Below are 17,393 nucleotides of genomic sequence, written 5' to 3'. Positions count from 1 at the left end.
TGGATGAGGCATTAACTGTGTGTAACTCCAGATAAATTGAAAACAGGGAGCAGAGCACACTGGAGAATCTCAGCATTTTAAGAAGCAACAATAGCAACGTGCAGATGGCTAATTGGCGATAGTTTCAGTAGACAGATTGTGATTCAAATACAGAAAAAACCCTTTAATAATCTCAACTTTTCTTAAAAAGACTGTCACTTAGTGAGGTAGCAAGGTCACCCTCATCATGAATACGTAAACAGAGTTTGTATCATCACCCATCGCAGAATCATCGCAGAACTACCAGAAGAGTTGGCTGAGTAGGCACGTGGAGTAGGAGACATCTAAAGTTCTAGCCAAATTTATGATTCTATTATTTGTTAAATCTTTTTCCATTATAAAGTAATTACAGTGATTCTCTGATTTTAGTGAACTTCACAACTATCTTTGTTTAAAACATATTACCACATACTTTCTAAATCCAATAAATTACTTTTCACTTAAAGGAGTCCAAAGGAGTTCATTTTAGGAGTCCAAAGTGTTAACAGACCTACTGAGTCACATGAATAAGTTCCCCATGCCCCTGACGAGCTTTATTTACTTTCTCATAATGACCACTCTCTATTAACTGGCACACAATTTCTAACTCTCCAAAACCTACCCCAAAAGGGAATTCAAGGACAGGAAAGAATAATGATTTTTTCATTGTATATTCTCTTTTAATGAAGAAGAGCAATTAAGCAAAACAAGTCCAAAGCAAGCTGAGCTTTTTCTACTGTGTCATCGAGAACAAAAGGCTTATCTGATTTATGTTAAAACTAGTTCATGTTACACAGAATCTTAATACCCTAATCAAGGAAATTAAAAAATAAATTAAAGGAAAACATCTTGCCTTTGTTATTTAGAGGCATAAAAGACGACAATTATTTCTTGATTAGCATTCTCAGGCTCACTGAGATATAAAAAAAAGATATATTTTTTTCATTAACAGTAATACAAGCTACTATAAAATGAAATGAATGCACCACATACACGCACACACACACACAAATTCCAATTTCTTCTACTCCTTTTCTCAAAATTTGTGACTCAATGAGCCTTTAAAATATATATACAAAATTAATGTCTTTGACCTTTTAAAAAAAAAACAAACAAAACTTCCTTCCATGTAGTTGATTTTGTTACCTTTTGTTTTCCTTGAAAATTACTTAATTTTATTTGAACCATTCATCAATAATCAAACTCCATTTGATTCATAGTTCAACTTATGTGACACTTTCAAATAATGTATGTTTAAAAAAATTGGAACATTATAGGGCTTCTGAGAGATTTATATTTGGCAAGGGGATAACTTTGGCTATCCCTCCAAATCACATAAAATGTGTAATCATTTACGTACAAAGCTTCATTAGCTCCCCCTCAAACTCACGCTCTCAGGCTGCTATCATTACTTTTCCGCATCTTGTCTACCTGGGAAAATAGTGTTGCTGTCACAATAACCACGTGATTTTACCCCTTAACTTCCCTGCCGAAACTTGGCTTTTTTGCCTTCAGCACTCCTCTCCCTGCTTTTTCTCGTGCTCACACCATTCTTTGAAACACTTCCTTCTGTAGAATTGAAAAAATCTGCTAATATATCCCCTTATGTCATTTCTAAAATGTCTCATAAATACATTACCTCTTCATTTTTAATAGACTCTAGGAACCAAATTTCTATCCCCTAAAGCATAATCTTTGTGAAAATAACATATTCCTGTTTTATTTAATGCCTCTTTCATCATAATCTCCAGAAAAATAAGTCATCATAATTAAATTTTCTGTTGTATAGAGATACATATGTAGCATATTTCTTTTTTACATGAGCTCAGCTTTTGCTATTCAGCTTTCCCTTTGTCTGGATCTTCTTACCATGGTATTAAGGATAATGAGCCTAAAATGTATTACAAAGGATCCGCGGGTGGGCAACATAAAAAAGTATAAATGTTGTCAGATATTCATTTTTTTTCCTTTTTTAATATATATGACATACTTGAATTCTAAACAATGAAATTTTTAATGATCTTTACCACAAGGCTTGAAAGAGCCCAGTGACATCTTACTAGTGTGAAAATCAACTACCTAGTTTCAAAGACAAAAGGTAGATCTAATTGAATAACCACATATTGTTTCCCAATGGACCAACTTCTCTGAAGGCAAGATAATAATTATTTGTATAATAAGAAAAAGCCTTTCAACACAGAAGTAATGTGGATTGAAATAACAAACTATACCTGCTCCTGCAAGAAAAAGAGCCCTTCATCACCACAAAGGACAAGTCAACTCTAAGACAGCAAAAGCCAATTTGCTGAGTTGGTAACACTACAGAAAATTGCTGTGCTCTAGAAGCTTATGGGGGAGTTGAGGGGTGGTTTTTCTGGGTGGTTTTCTTTATAGTTTTGTTTTTGTTTTTGTTTTTTTTTAAGAACAGGATCCCAATTCACCATAGTCCCATCGAATACAATTATCTGTTAAGTTAAAATTGAGTTTTTTCATAATGTGCCTCAGGTGATTGGGGGTGTGGAGGGCTGGACAGCCAACCTGAGAGCCACTGGGTCAGAACAATAGCACTGAGGTCAAGGCCTGTTGTGGTGCTTGCGAGATTGTTTGCATGTTCTAACAGGGAAGTGAGCTACTTGACCAGCCTTGTTTAGATAGCAATAGTCCTCTTTTATACAAAACATCCTTCTAACTATGGAATGACATCTTCGAAGTAGTTTGCAGGAAAAAAAAAGACTTAGCCTAATGGGTCATGACAGTACTCTTTACAGATAATGAGAGAGCAAACACCCAACCAAGTTCTCACATTCGTCAGTCCTAATTTGGCTTTCTTTTGGACTAATCAGCTCTACTCTCTTTTTATAGCATGGAATGACTCAAAATTTCACCCCCCCTGCTAAGAAGGCCACGGGTCACACAGCAAGTACAGATGCATTAGTGCAAATCCAACCCTGCTGCTAGGGAAGTAATTAAAATGTATGCCCTGCTGACTGATGGTCGGATAATGCATTCTTTTATTTAAACGAATAATCATAACAAGCTGTCATAATTCTTTTAAGCCAGCACAGCATCAAAAATATGTCTACTAAGTTTAGCAGAAAATTTTGAGCACATTTTGCTACTAGCAATCTGCAAAAGCCTATGGTTAGCTGGTGGACCAGGATTTCCCTGTGAACTGAAACCATGACTAGCCAATTTAAGGATTTCCTTCCTTCTGGCAGCACTTTAGCCAAATCTAAATGTAATTGTTTCCTTGAGTGGAGTAATTTAATTTTCCCCTAATGTCTACTGGCTTTGAAATGCTAAGTCCAGAAAATGAAATGAAAATCTAGGTCAGTTGACCAGGTAATTCAGGCCAAAAAAATAAAATATTACTTAGAAATTTCTTATAACACATAAGTCATTTTTATTTCCCAAATTACTCATTATCTCAGTAGTCTAATTTTCTGCTCTATATCTGGACTACATAATTAAAAAGGTAAATGCTAATAATTACTGGAGTTTCTGCTATTCTGAATGACCTATCATGTGCTCATAGGCACATAACAATTCCTAGGCAGAAAAGGAAATATTGCATTTAGTGGAATACATGTTTTGTATAAGTAGATATAATGTGAATATGTAAAGACATGTCCTGAAAAATAGTAACTATTCTTATCCTTGCATTTATATTTAATATTGAAAATCTTGAAAACATCCTCTCTGAATAGCTGTGGCTTACACCATGAGTAACAGTCCCATATAAAGAAGAATCTCATTGGCAATTTCAGTAATAATGACTAAGCTTGAATGAAACCTTTGTGATACTCCATCTCTATCTCTATTTCTACTTATACAAAAAGGACAAGAGATAAAGTCAGTCAATTTAAGGGAAATACATCCTTCGGCGCTGCAGTTTTGCTGTTGCTTTTTAATTCAGAGATTTGCTACCATGTGGTTGTTCAGCAGAGGCCCCTCAGCTTAGGGCAACAGGATGGGAACCTGTACTAAGTATCTGATACATTAACCAAGTGAAGATATCATTTATCCCTGGGCGGGAAAAAAGTCAGAGGCCCTTTGGGTATATATAGCTACTTGAGGATCTGAGAAGACTGAATATTTGAAGTACAGGATAAGTTATATGAACATAAAGGAGAAGAGAACCACTTCACTCTCTGAAACTTTTTCTCTGTCACAAATTGCCAACAAGTACTTCCTGAAAGTCACATGCTATTTATGAGCCAAACTTCCAGGAGTTTCTTCCTGTTACCTATACATAAAAAGACATGCAAAGATGGATTATTGTCCCCTCAAAGAAATATTCATTTAAGACGGAATACTAGGGGAATTTTAAAGGAAAGGCTTGACCATCACTGGTTGGCGTGGTTTCCAAATATCTTCCAAATTCTCTGAGACCATCTAAATTGGACAGAAAACAAGAAAGTTCAAGAGGGTCAAGTCTGAGTCCTCCTCACTCCCAGTTCAAGGAGAAACATTTAGTTTTATTTGCTTGTCTTCATAAGAGTTACCTTCATGCAAACAGAGAAATTTGAAAATTAGCGTATGATGAGAAAAAAACAGTATCCAAAATAAACTCTAAGAGGAAATCTTATCCACTTGTTTAGCCCATCAGTCAGTCATTACACAAGAGTTACTGATTACCAACTGTACCAGCCACTGTTCTAGGGGCTCTTGAGATACATCAACACAGGGCAGAGATATCTGCCCCCTCATTTTCTGGTAGGAGAAAGACAGAAAATAAACAGTCAACAGATTAAATAAAATCTTAAGTATTTAAAAAGATAATAATTGTTATGGAAGAGAAACTAGATTGGGACGTGAGAGTTCAGGAGAGTGGCAAATTATAATTTTAAATAGAATGGTCAGGAAAAGTCTCTTGAGAAGGTACCATTTGAGCAAAGTTTTGAAGGATGTGAGAGTATTAGCCAATTATTTATCTTAAGGTAATTATATGTTGTTATTTTTCCAGAAAAGGTAGTTATCTAAAAAGAGAACTCCCTAATTAGATTTCTTTGAAAATGTGGTCTTTGGGGAACTAAGTGGTTAGTATAAACTCAACTCATATATCACTCTAAGTCATTAGTGGGAAAAATCATTAATTGACCAAAAACTTTCCTCTGGACAGTACTTCCAGTCCATGAGAAAATATTCACCTCCTTGTACCCTTTAGCCTGTAAATTTGAATCTGAAAAGCAGTTCTTAACCAATCACCTCCTAAGTTTGTTCAAAGAGGAGCCAAGTTCATTGCACTGTCATCACTGAGAAATGTTGGTGTGAAGTTACAGAAATCTCTAAGTAATTTTGATTGAGGAGAATCACCCTTTTATGCTCATCCATTCACCATAGTACTGGCCACCATTCTATACTGTTCCCCTGTTAAAGGGTGGAATTTTACTCCCCTAAAATGGAAACCTTAAAAATGAAAAACAAAAGCATCCTATGTCATCCTCTGGGGCTGGTTTTCTTCACACTACCTCTAAATTTGTTTTGTAAGAATAAGGATGAGACCCTGTTTTATCATTTTTGGTGTGTTAAGAGGACAAAAGTTTTTAAAGTCTCCTTAAGGTAGGTTATTCTGTATCAGTTATTTCTAATTAAACTATCCACAATGTTTTTCCTATTATATAATAAGCAATATTCCCTACCAAACCCTCTATTTCAGATTGTCAACAGTTTTTTTAAAGATAATTTGTAATGTTCTTCCCTAATCTGCAGTTTTGTTTTTGTAATTAAACATTCAAACTTCTTCAGTATGTAAGCTGAGGACTCTGGGAACTGGCATTGTTCTCTACAATCACTGACCAACATAATTTAAGAAATGCCCTCTTACCAGCTTAATTATGTTTACACTGATTTTTTTTTTAAAAAGTTGAATTCACAAAAATACATTTTAAAAGGATAAATTAGATAAAATCATTATTTTGGAAAAATAAAATAATGGAAAAAATAAAATAATATAAAAAATAAAATAAAGGAAAAGGAATAATCCTTTAAAAACCCAGTATGCCATAATTTAAATTTTTGCTATTTACAATCTATTTCAGTAAAGCATATACATTTATACTTATACCACCTCATTCTTTAAACTGTTAGGCTGTAGCGAGTCCTTTCTGTGTTCTTCTCTAAGGAAAAATTAATCTATTACAGCCTAATAAAATCTTTGTTTAGTTTATCAGCTCTTCAATACCATCATTTTTTATACAGTGTATAAAAACATGGAGAATTTCTCATCACAGAGCCAAGAGAACAGAGGTACAAAGTAGCTGAGACTTTTATTTGTAATAAACATGACAAAATTGATTAAATCACAGCAACAGATGACTTGTAAATGTTTACTCTTCAAGAAAATTTTGTTGATTGTACTCAGAATTTGTGGGCATGCAGACTAAATAAGAACTGCAAAATAAATACCATTTCTAATAGTCACAGAGCACTCTATGTATATCACCCTGATGAATTAGATATTTAATATCTGATTTTATGTAGTGGTATTTTGGTCTCTCCATGTTCTGTGGCTGCAAATGAAGATCATCCAGTAGCTAATCATAATAGAAAATTCAAAATGTTATTTCTTAGTTTCCATATGCACCAAACATAGGCATTTCAATACAGTAAGATTCTGTCAACATTCACAAATGCTTCTAAAAAATTTAATATTATGAAGCTAAATTAGGAAATATGATAAGCCATACAGAAGATAAACATATTTTCAAAATTAGTTCATCAGAAACCACAATAAATGTATTTAAAAGTTATAAAATGAATATACGTCATGATATTAGTGATTGAAAGTTGAGTACTTCACAGACAAATTAGCTATATACCAACATGAGAGTTAAAAGATGCTAACAAAAATCATGGAAACATAAGAAAATTAATAAAACATACTATACGTTTTATTCTTCTCTAAATGTTAATAATATCAAATCTACCTTTAGAATATTAGTTGTGGTATGACATTACAGATAAAGTTTTTAAAACATAATCACTAACATCACTTAAAATTAGTTGTAGTGGCATCAAATATACCTAGGTATTAACACAGTTAGTTTTGAGAATATATAATTTTATTGTTTTATGAATTATTTGAAGATCTTCATTTTCACAATACAATTTAGGCACTTATAAAATGTGGAATCATATGTTTGACAGTTGTGATACCTTGGACTTCTAGTAACATGAGAAACCTGGACAATCAAACAATGGATGGTCATTTGAAAGAGCCAACTAGACACTTACTTTGCAAATTATTCAGTAGGATTTATGAATGCAAGGAGTAGCAAATATGATCATGTCACAAGATAAGAGTCAAATTTTGGCTTTTTTTGAAAGTTTATGATCCAAATCCCATTCAAGCACAGGTCTTACGGTATAGTACATCACAGTTGACAAAGTGAGATTAAAAGAAAAAAGAACTCAACTCATGTAAAGCATGTCAGGTAGTATAACAACAAATCTGAATTGCAGTAACATTCCTGTACCTGCTTTTGCATGAATAATGCAAGTTAGAAAATAAAATTTGATTATTTGCCACTGTGACACTGAATAACATTGAAATTTCTGAAACCCTTAAACACAAAATATGATTGACTTTATTTCCTTACAGACCATTGCTGTGCATATGCTAAGGTATATTAAATTGATATCACAACGATGCCTTAGTGGAAGGATATATTGCAACTTTGGAAAAGGATATGATTAATGGGGGGGGGGGGAAAGAAACTTTAGAGACAGAGAATATTCCATGTAATCTGTTGCTATCATTATTCTTAGATATCTGCGTAAGTTTCCTCTTCTTTTCCACCCCCTATTTTGTCCACTCCAAACTCTCCATGTCCTTCATTACATCTTCTTTCGACGCGCCCCTCCTCCCACTCACATACTTAAGTCGTGAAAATGACACATTCAAGATACAGTTACAAATTTTTTCTGGAAATACAATGGCCAAAAAGAAAGACAAACTTCCTGCTTTTATGGAGCTTACATTCTATTGGGAAAAGTTGACATTAGATTTATAATCACCCATATAAATATGTAATTACCACTATGATGATGGCTAGGAAGGAGAATACAGGTCTCCAATCAAAGTACCAACACATAACTGGCAGTTACTAACCTGAGCTCCTGAGCTATTAACCAGCCACAATGGCTGGATTTGCAGTGTAACTTACTTTAACATTTTCTCATATATATGGTCACTCATTACTTTCACAGAACCATTGAAGTAAAATATAATTTAATAAAGTAATTGTTGGAATAAAGTGACCGGTTAAATATACATGGGAAAATAAAAACAAAAACAAAACCCCCCCTAAATTCCGATGCAAATCGATACACCTAAATTCTTAATAAAATAGAAGAGTAAAGTTAGCATTATCAACGGTCCCAACAATACGGCTGACAAATTTCATACCTGAAAAGAATGCAACCACAATATCACAAAGACCATTTGGGTCCATCTAGCCACAAGCAACAGAAGGAAGGTTTACTCTAGAGAATATCTGTCTTCAGCTATCTCTAAGAAAGCTATAATTCACTGAAACAAAGTTTATTCCTCAAGGTATCCAGGTAAAAGTGACATTTCCTTGTTTATAAAACACAAAAGCAAATCCAAATAATTGACTCTAGAGTTTGGAACAGAATGACCAATTGAAAATAGGAGGCACAACAGTCTACAGGAGGAGTGAGAAAAAATTTATTTTATTCATTATGACTCCATGAGCACATAGCAATGATTCTTTTCATATCTCCACCTGACTTAGCTGTTTTTGCGATGCATAAATGACTAGGGATATTTCAGTTTTCCAACCCTGAAAAAATAATTAGGGAGTATGGAAGGGTCCGCACTGACTCTGCACGGATCCATCACAGTGTTACCAGTGCTTACCTCTGCAGAGAAGGCTGGGGAGGAAGATGAAGAAGGTTTTCAGAAGGAATTTTCTCTTTAGATGTGTTACTTTTTCCCCCTTTTTCAAAAATATGAAATGCATTCATTTATGACTGGGCATTTAAAAATTTAGAAAATATTTAAGAATCCATACAGAGAAAAACCAAAATAACAACAATAATGCTCCTGAATTCAATTTTGCTTCTGGATTTAAAAAAAAATATATTAATCAAGAGATGATCATTCCAGAGACCCTGAATTCACTACTCCTAAAGAGAAAGGTGTCAGGGAAAATTCTACAGGATTATACTGCGACAGAAAGATTTGGGAGGAATAAATTTACAACGCAAATCAGTTATTTTAGCCTAGGAGGTTAACATTTAGGATTTAATCTGACATAGAAATCTACAATGTAAAGTTGCTAGACATTTTTTGACTTCTCCAACAGGTGGCACACGGCAAAGATATCTACCTAAGAGCAACCCTGATTCATGTTACCTTTATCTTTTTAAACACCGATCACTTTTTCCCACTCTCACAGCACTTCCATTCTGTTATCCGACTCACTTGTCCACATTTTCATTTTCCTATTGTAACAACACTTTTTAATGTGGATGCATGTCATAGACAAAATTGTATTTTTGACCTAGAATGCACATTTATTAAATTAATTTCAGTTAAAGACTTACAAATCACATTGTCATTTCCATACGTCTAATTAAACAACGTGAAATGGGACCAGTCTGATTTGCAAAATACTCAAGTCCATCTTAAATCTTCTTTCTCCATTTAACATAAAAAAGCATCCTGGTTCCATTAACAGAAGGAGAATGTGAAGAAAAATAAAAAGCCCTTCCCTCTGGAGTTTTGTGCTGATTGAGGAATAAAATGTGATGAAAATTTTAGCAAAAATATGTTTGACACACATACATACAGAAAACATATAAGACTGAATAGCAAAACTGAAGTTAGGTGACACAACATTAATTACACCAAAACAAATATCAACTTAGTGTAAACATGAATTATTCCTTATGTAAAATTAAATGGCTATATCATTAGAAAATTATTTTTAAGAGTTACTTTTTCACAACATAAATGAATATATGTGTGCATATTTAGAAAGTTTGTGTATATATAGGCATTCCTACCAATGTACACAGGAACATACATGAACACATATAGATATACTTTACTCAACAAGTAAAGTAAAATATACAGTTCCACTATGCCATTCTGAATCTTATACTAAGGAATATGGTGGGAAATACCCACTTAGGGAAGAAAAGTGGGTGGCAATTTGTCCTCAAAAATGAAAAAGTTTAAAGATCATCCCAAATGGTGCACAAAATCTCTAAGAGCAGCAATACTATTGTCATTTGAATAGTTGCAAGAAAGCTTAAAATAAGATTACATTACATCATTGAAAGTGGTTGACCAAATAACAAATTACAATAGTGTATGTTCTTTTTTTTTTATTAACTCGAAGTATCCAAGCAACATTTGTTTCTAAAGCTCTACTTTACACTTTTAAAACTTTGATACCATTTCCTATTTTTCTCCCAGCTCATGTTCAGGCGCTTTTTTAAGCAGAAGCGTTTCCCTGCTAGGTGACACAAACGTGAAGCTGCAGGACTGTGGGCTTTGGTCCCAGTCACTGGATTAAGATTCAGAGCACAAGGAAGATTCAGAGAATTCAAGGATAAGACGCATTCTTGTGTTTAAAATAATCAAAAATGCAAATAAACAAACAAAAACTAGAGACCAAGGGCATATTCACTAATACATAGTTTAAAAAGTTTAATGTAAAGGCTATAATACATATTTACCATAGCTGTCTATCATCTATCTCCTCTTAATGAGAACACTAAACACAATGTGGATGGTTCTAAATGGTGAATTATACATGCTTTTAAATTTTACACCAATGTTGTCAAAGAGTACACATGCCTGACTTACCAAGAGATGAAAGAATATATACCTGGTTGATAATGTTCTTAAAACAGAGTTAGTATGCACAAAACAAAGAACAGGCTTATCTTGTTCTTTTGTTTCTCTCTTTCACAATCCTGCATCTTCTAGATTATCATGGAATTATTGTGCATATATGACATCTAGCAGACAACAGAGGTGATGAGCAGAACCATTTCAATGCTGTGCATGCTTAGACTTACATCCCATTGCGGAATGGCTGGGGCAGATAGGCTCCAGAATTAAATGTTTGAAGGGGATATATTTATGGCGACTACATTTATCATTTAACTACCATTGAATGGTACTGCCAAAACTGACACCAAAACCTGCAGCTGAAATTTAAATACACTAATTATGTAAGCAGCTGACATGGAAAAAATCACTCTAAAGAGCAAGAAAAAAAAAAGGAATGAAACACTTTGATGGATTTTTCTTACCTTAAATTCATAAAATATTCATTAATACTCATACCTACCTCCCAGTGCCCATTATTAATTCCAAAAGGTGTAAATACATTTGTATAACTTAGACACACTGTAATTCATATAGATGATATTAGGTAGAAATAAAATAGTGTAATACCTTTACTTTTACCTATTGATTTGATGAAATGGTTCCATGAAGAAAGGGTTTCCATACAAAGAGAATAAAGAAGAGAGAAACAACAATAAGAATTGTGAATATATGTAAATGTACTACTCTTTGAAAATTAAACAAGAATAAATAAGGGTTTGAAAGCAAATGGAGACATAATCAGCATACATGTTGAGAAATGTGCCTTTTTTAAGGCAATACATGCAATGAAATTGGAAAGCCCATGCTCACTTTAAGATATTACACAAAAAGTAGATACACAAGACTACAGGTTAAAGAAGTATTGATTCTGTGGAACACTGTACTCAGCATTCTAGAAGCCAAACGCCAAAGATGCCTGCATGTTCCCAAACTGCCATGCATGGGTGAAAAATGGACTCTTTTTGTTACACTAGGTTAAACTGAATATCCTCTTTCAGATATTACTTTTTTATGGTTCTTGGTTTTTCTTTATGATAACTATCCTAACTGCATATACTGACAAATGTATGAAAATTTTAAATCACAAGTCCCCTGTCTCATTTATTTTCACATATTGTAATGCAAAGAATGAACTAAAACAAAAGCCAAAAGAGCAAATAAAAAATCAAACCGACAAATAAAGGGGAGAAAAACACATGAAAAAAATGTGAACAAAGTTATGTATTTAATTTGCAGCCAGATAATTTGCAAGCATTTTCCCATCCTTTGCAGTGATGGTTTGAAAGCAGCTACAAAACAAAACACTGAAAGCAGAGTGGAAAAGGAACAGAGCCCATACCTTGGTCGCCCATCATCAGGTGCGCCAGACCTTGAAGGGAAACAAGAGCACAGTCAGCAATAAACAAGGGAGCATGGGAAGGCAGGGTTGTCAAGGTGACAAAAATGTTCAGTGACAGACATCTTGTTTCCTATGAGACATGTCTGTATCGCAGAGGCAAATCAAAAAGCATTCTTTCAACACCTGGTTGGAATGCTTTGGGGCAAAGAGTTGTAGAACTACAGTTTAGACACTGGCATATGCTGCACTGTGTATTTCTACTAGTATCAGTTGGAACAATAAAGAGCATAAGAACATGACTTAAAATCCAACCAATCCCTTAATATTGCAACTACACTCCATCAGCTTTGAACACTGCCCCCATAGGGTTTGCCATTCTTTAGTAATGAGATTATATTCATAAAAACCCCAAGGAATACCTGAAATATGGGCTGGGTCTGATCTTTTTCCCCTCATCAAAAAATGAGAAGTTTCATAATTAAATGAAAAAAAAATCCTTATTCACACTGAAATGATAATGCAGAAATGTCTCCTTGTCTGACACATGTAGCAATTGACTGTTCAAATACACAAAAGATTATTAGACATGCAATTGTAAAGTTAGAATTTACTACAGAATACTGTTTTTAAGGAACAATGGATCAGCTTTAAATAGGCTCAAGTAACTTTACATGGAGAACAAAATTATTTATTATTTTACTTAAATATAACTTAAATACTAAACTATCAGTTAATGTGAGTATATATTATATATATATATATATACATACCTATATGAAACAATTTCATCAAGGAAGTTTTCTAAAATAATATTGAATTCCTTTTATTTATTTAAATTATTTATTATCTCTTACTTGACAATTAAGTTTAGATTGAAGACCACTGCTTTTTGAAAGAATACTAATGTTCTTTTAAAAAGTTATTTTACTATCCAAGTAGATATTTTTTACTGAAAGGCATAATTCCTAGTTTTTATTCTAAATTCAGAAATGGAACTACTACTCAATCTATGTAAATTTCAAAAATATGGGAAAATGTTAGAACAACATAGTATGCATACAATTTTAGCAAAATTTATATTTCCCAGTGTTATTTCAAATATATTTGAATCTTTATTTGAGATATGTAACATTCTGTACTTAATTGCATCAGTAAAAATAATCAGTGTTATTTCCTTAAAATTTTATGGGTGAACATTCCCTTGGGGTGGATAAATTATAAACCATTATATGATTACAATACAAAAATTACTAAACTTAGTAGTCTAAGGTTTCTGTCTACTTTCAGCCGCTTTTTGTATTTTGTATTTTCTAAGTGATTTTAACAAAAAAAAATCACCCAGGAAGATGAAAACATTTATGATCTGTTGGTGATTCATGATATTTTATATGCTTAGGAACAGTGGCTTATCTGTCCAAATGATACAATTTTTCATTTAATCTCACTATCAGAACTACTACGCGTATTTTCTAGTAATAGTTTATAACATTTTGTAGACTAAATCAGGGAACTATCTCTGCATCAGATCTAACTTTTACAAAATATATTAGACACCTATAATAGTTTTTAATATCACCTTGGTAAGGATGCAAATGAATACATTTCAAAAGCATTCACTCTCCTCACGCTAGATTTTCTACTAAGGAAACTCGACTATAACAAAGTCAAGTTATAAATAGGGATGTTAAAATTATGACTGAATAAACTTTATTGCAATAGTTTATGGGCCTAGATTCTGAAAATCTTGTCAGAATTTTTCACGGGATTATTGTGGGTGAGGAGAGAGGCATTCATGCTTATTAGGCAAGTTTTAAAGCTCATTGGAATGCAATTGGATTTAAAGAGAAAAGAACAAAAACATGAAACTTTACAGTATGATTAAGGAAATGCAAAAGAAGTTGAAAATATACTAAAAAAACTTTCAATCTTAATTAACATGCACAATATAAATGAGACTGATTTTGGAAGAAGTCAGACTACAGGGTAATATCTTTATCAAGAGCATATTCACATGCTATTAAATGTGTAGTATAGAAAACAGAAGCTTTATGCAGAGCTAACACTTGAAAAACTAGTCACTGATTTGTTTTGAAGTTTTAATCTATTTTACTTAAATAATAAAACAGGTATGTTCAACAAGTAAACAATTATACTGTCCATGAATGAATCACAAACAATATGCTGAAACTTGTTAGTGATCAACTTTATATTAACAGAAATTGTTCTTTATTTGAAACATCAGATCTTAGTAATTGTACTATTTATCTGTAACCTTCAAAGGGGACATTTTTTCCTAAGAAACCTGTCATTCTGTAGAAATGTATATTATTTTTACAGAATGATTTTATTTCAAAATATTGTAGCAAAATGAAATATGCTAAAGGCTTGCTTCTGATATATAATGGTAAATTGTTTAAGCAAAACTGTTAATGACATAATTACATAATTTGATAGAACATCATCTTCCCTTCCATAATTCTTTGCTCTACCTAGTTCTTTTTGCATTTTTATCATGAAGAGGTTTGACAGCACACCAGCTAACACATTTAAGTTCCTTAAAAATAGAATGTCAAAATATATTTAGTTTGTTGGATTCTATAGAAAAAATGTAACCTTTGCTCAAAATTCCTTGAGGGATAATTTTTGAAAAACTTGAATAAATACTGTAGGTTTATTCAACAGACACAGAATATCACAAATATACTTACCATTAATCATGGTGGAGTACTGTATGCTTTCATTTCCACTGGCCAAAGACTTATTTTTTAATCTAAATGTATGCCTCTTATTATAGTCAGTACTTTACTCAGTTTTTTATAAATCAAACCACTTGAAACTAAAACAATGGGCTTGAGATAATGTAATGCTAAACAATTCCAAAAGAAAAGAAATCATTTTGATCAAGAAAAAAATGGAGAATCATGCATTGTGTTCTGAAACTACAAATAGTCTCTCATTTAAAATAAAAACAGGATTGTATTATTTTTCCATACAGAACACTACAATAAGTATTCCAAGATTCATATGGGATGCTGAAATCCATCAAGGACTGAAATTAAGATCGAAGGAATTTCATATACTTGGGGTTGCTGGGGTAGAGAGTACCTGTGTTCTGTATGAAAAGTGATACAAAATCCAGAAATCAACAAATGCTCAGAAATAAGTTTGTTAACTTACCGTCTACATTCAAGATGTACTCTATTAATGCTAAGAAATAAAAGGCAAATGAGTGTTGGGAAAAAAAAGTAAACAGCACCCACCTTCCACATTGTTGTCTTCTGAAAGCACAGGACAAGGAGGGAGAGAAAAGGAAAAACATTCATTAAGCAGCATGCAGACTGGACCTTGCCTTTGCATGTCTTCCTCATGCAAGGCACCAAACACAGCATGCAGTGCTCCGTCGCTACCACTCAAGGGGAAAAACAAATCATGGGAGGCAGGTTCCCTCCCACTGGCAGCATTTAAAAAAATGTGAGACTAAATTTCAGTGATACTGGTATGTCCTGAGCAAGGGGTTTTAAAGTCTTCCACTGCCCTGTGTAAAGCAAACATTCTTACATGTTGCTGGTATGGTTTTTCAATGCAATAATTTTTAAAGCTTTTCTATACCATTCTTAAAGATTCTGTTTCTAACTTCTGATTTGGACTTGGATGAAGGACAAATAGCCATGAAGTCAAAGATATTCCAGTTCTACCAAATGTGTAATCCATTTTCTATCATGGTTTTAAGTATTTCTAATACTTCAATTTCTTCCCTTAAAGAACCATAACATAAACACACAACTAAAATCTACAATTTAACTGATTTACTTAAAGTGCTCATATTTTATTGCAAATGATGATCATTTATTGTAATTATTAAAATGTTAACTTTTAAAATATTAAATAGAAAAATTAATCAGTGCAAGAGAAGTCCATTCAGGAATATCTATTAGGCAAAGTTTATCAAGATTTATTCACTTTGTACTTCTGTTTATGGTGCAAATATGAATGGAGTTAAGATAATGACAATATTTGGTAAACTTTCCCTTGTATTTCCATATATCTATATAATATTTACATATTTTACATATTTATTTAAATATATTTCGATATGTGTATATGTATATACAAACATGCATATATCTAGTCAGATTTGCATTTAATCAAAGTAAGTGAGTGGGATTTAGACTATTGGTATGTATGAGACAGTTCAAGAACTATCTGAGACACAGGGCTTGGTATCCAGGTAGGAAATGTAAGGGAAAGCTGTTTTATGGGACTAGGGCAAGAGCAAGGTTTCAGTACTAATCAAAATTTTTCCAATAATAACGTATATTCATGTTGAAATTTCCAGTTTCATTCATAAATTTCTTTTAAGTATACTTTTTAAGCAGCCATTTATCAAAAGTGTTTTGAAGAAAAAAACAATAGGAAGTGTAAAAACATGAGAAATACAACTATAAATACATCATTTCATAAGGTTCAACAAATAATAGTTAAATAAGCAGCCATTTATCAAAAGTGTTTTTGAAGAAAAAAACAATAGGAAGTGTAAAAACATGAGAAATACAACTATAAATACATCATTTCATAAGGTTCAACAAATAAATAGTTTTGTAATAGTTAAAGTTATCAATGAATTAAAAACCATCAATTTTGTTTAAACTATATTAGCTGGAAACTGTAATATCAAAACTGGTACATTTACTCATTTAGTATTAATATATAATGGAAAATAGTGGATAAATGTGGACAATAACATCTATACAAAATAGTTGGTTTGCCAGAGTTGATTTTAAAATAAATTTTAAAAATGAAATATTTGGTATGTGATAGTCATTTACTATGTGCGTTTGGTTTCCAATCTACCAAATAAGGAATTAGACTGAATTTGCCATTTTCAATGGCAACTCAAACATGATGTGGACACAAATATTAAAGTTTTATTTTATTGCTTTATACTGGAAATCATACAAAGATCCAGATTCTTTCAATATCTAAGATATAGCCGGTTTTATACTAATTGTCTTTTGAAATTCTATTCCACATTTAAGGTGATTGTTTTTAATAATATTATTTAATATGTAGAGTAATAAAAAATTGGGGAGTTTAAAAGACAGTCAAGTGTTGAGAAGGTCTATCAACTACCACAGCACTATTTAATTTCTATAATCAAAAAAA

General features: G+C 32.6%; 1 protein-coding gene across 7 annotated transcripts in view; it reads right to left on the bottom strand.

Annotated features, from left to right (window-relative positions):
• NRXN1 (neurexin 1) overlaps positions 1-17,393 on the bottom strand; it is a 1,065,318-nt gene that overhangs the window by 940,891 nt on the left and 107,034 nt on the right. The window contains exons 3-5 of one of the 7 annotated variants that reach the window (XM_054575461.1): positions 15,491-15,508; positions 12,231-12,260; positions 11,364-11,470 (exon numbers count right to left, since the gene is read on the bottom strand). The exons of the other annotated variants lie outside the window; for them this stretch is intronic. Of the exons in view, the coding sequence (XP_054431436.1) occupies positions 11,418-11,470; positions 12,231-12,260; positions 15,491-15,508 (101 nt within the window). The 3' untranslated portion in view covers positions 11,364-11,417. Of the gene's footprint in view, positions 1-11,363; positions 11,471-12,230; positions 12,261-15,490; positions 15,509-17,393 lie in introns of those variants that run through there. 7 annotated transcript variants of the gene reach the window in all.

Source organism: Pteronotus mesoamericanus, unplaced genomic scaffold, assembly GCF_021234165.1.
Source record: "Pteronotus mesoamericanus isolate MK-2021 breed Mesoamerican mustached bat unplaced genomic scaffold, CSHL_Meso_final contig_291, whole genome shotgun sequence".
Taxonomy (NCBI): Eukaryota; Metazoa; Chordata; class Mammalia; order Chiroptera; family Mormoopidae; genus Pteronotus; species Pteronotus mesoamericanus.
This window is presented reverse-complemented; position numbering and strand designations above follow the sequence as displayed.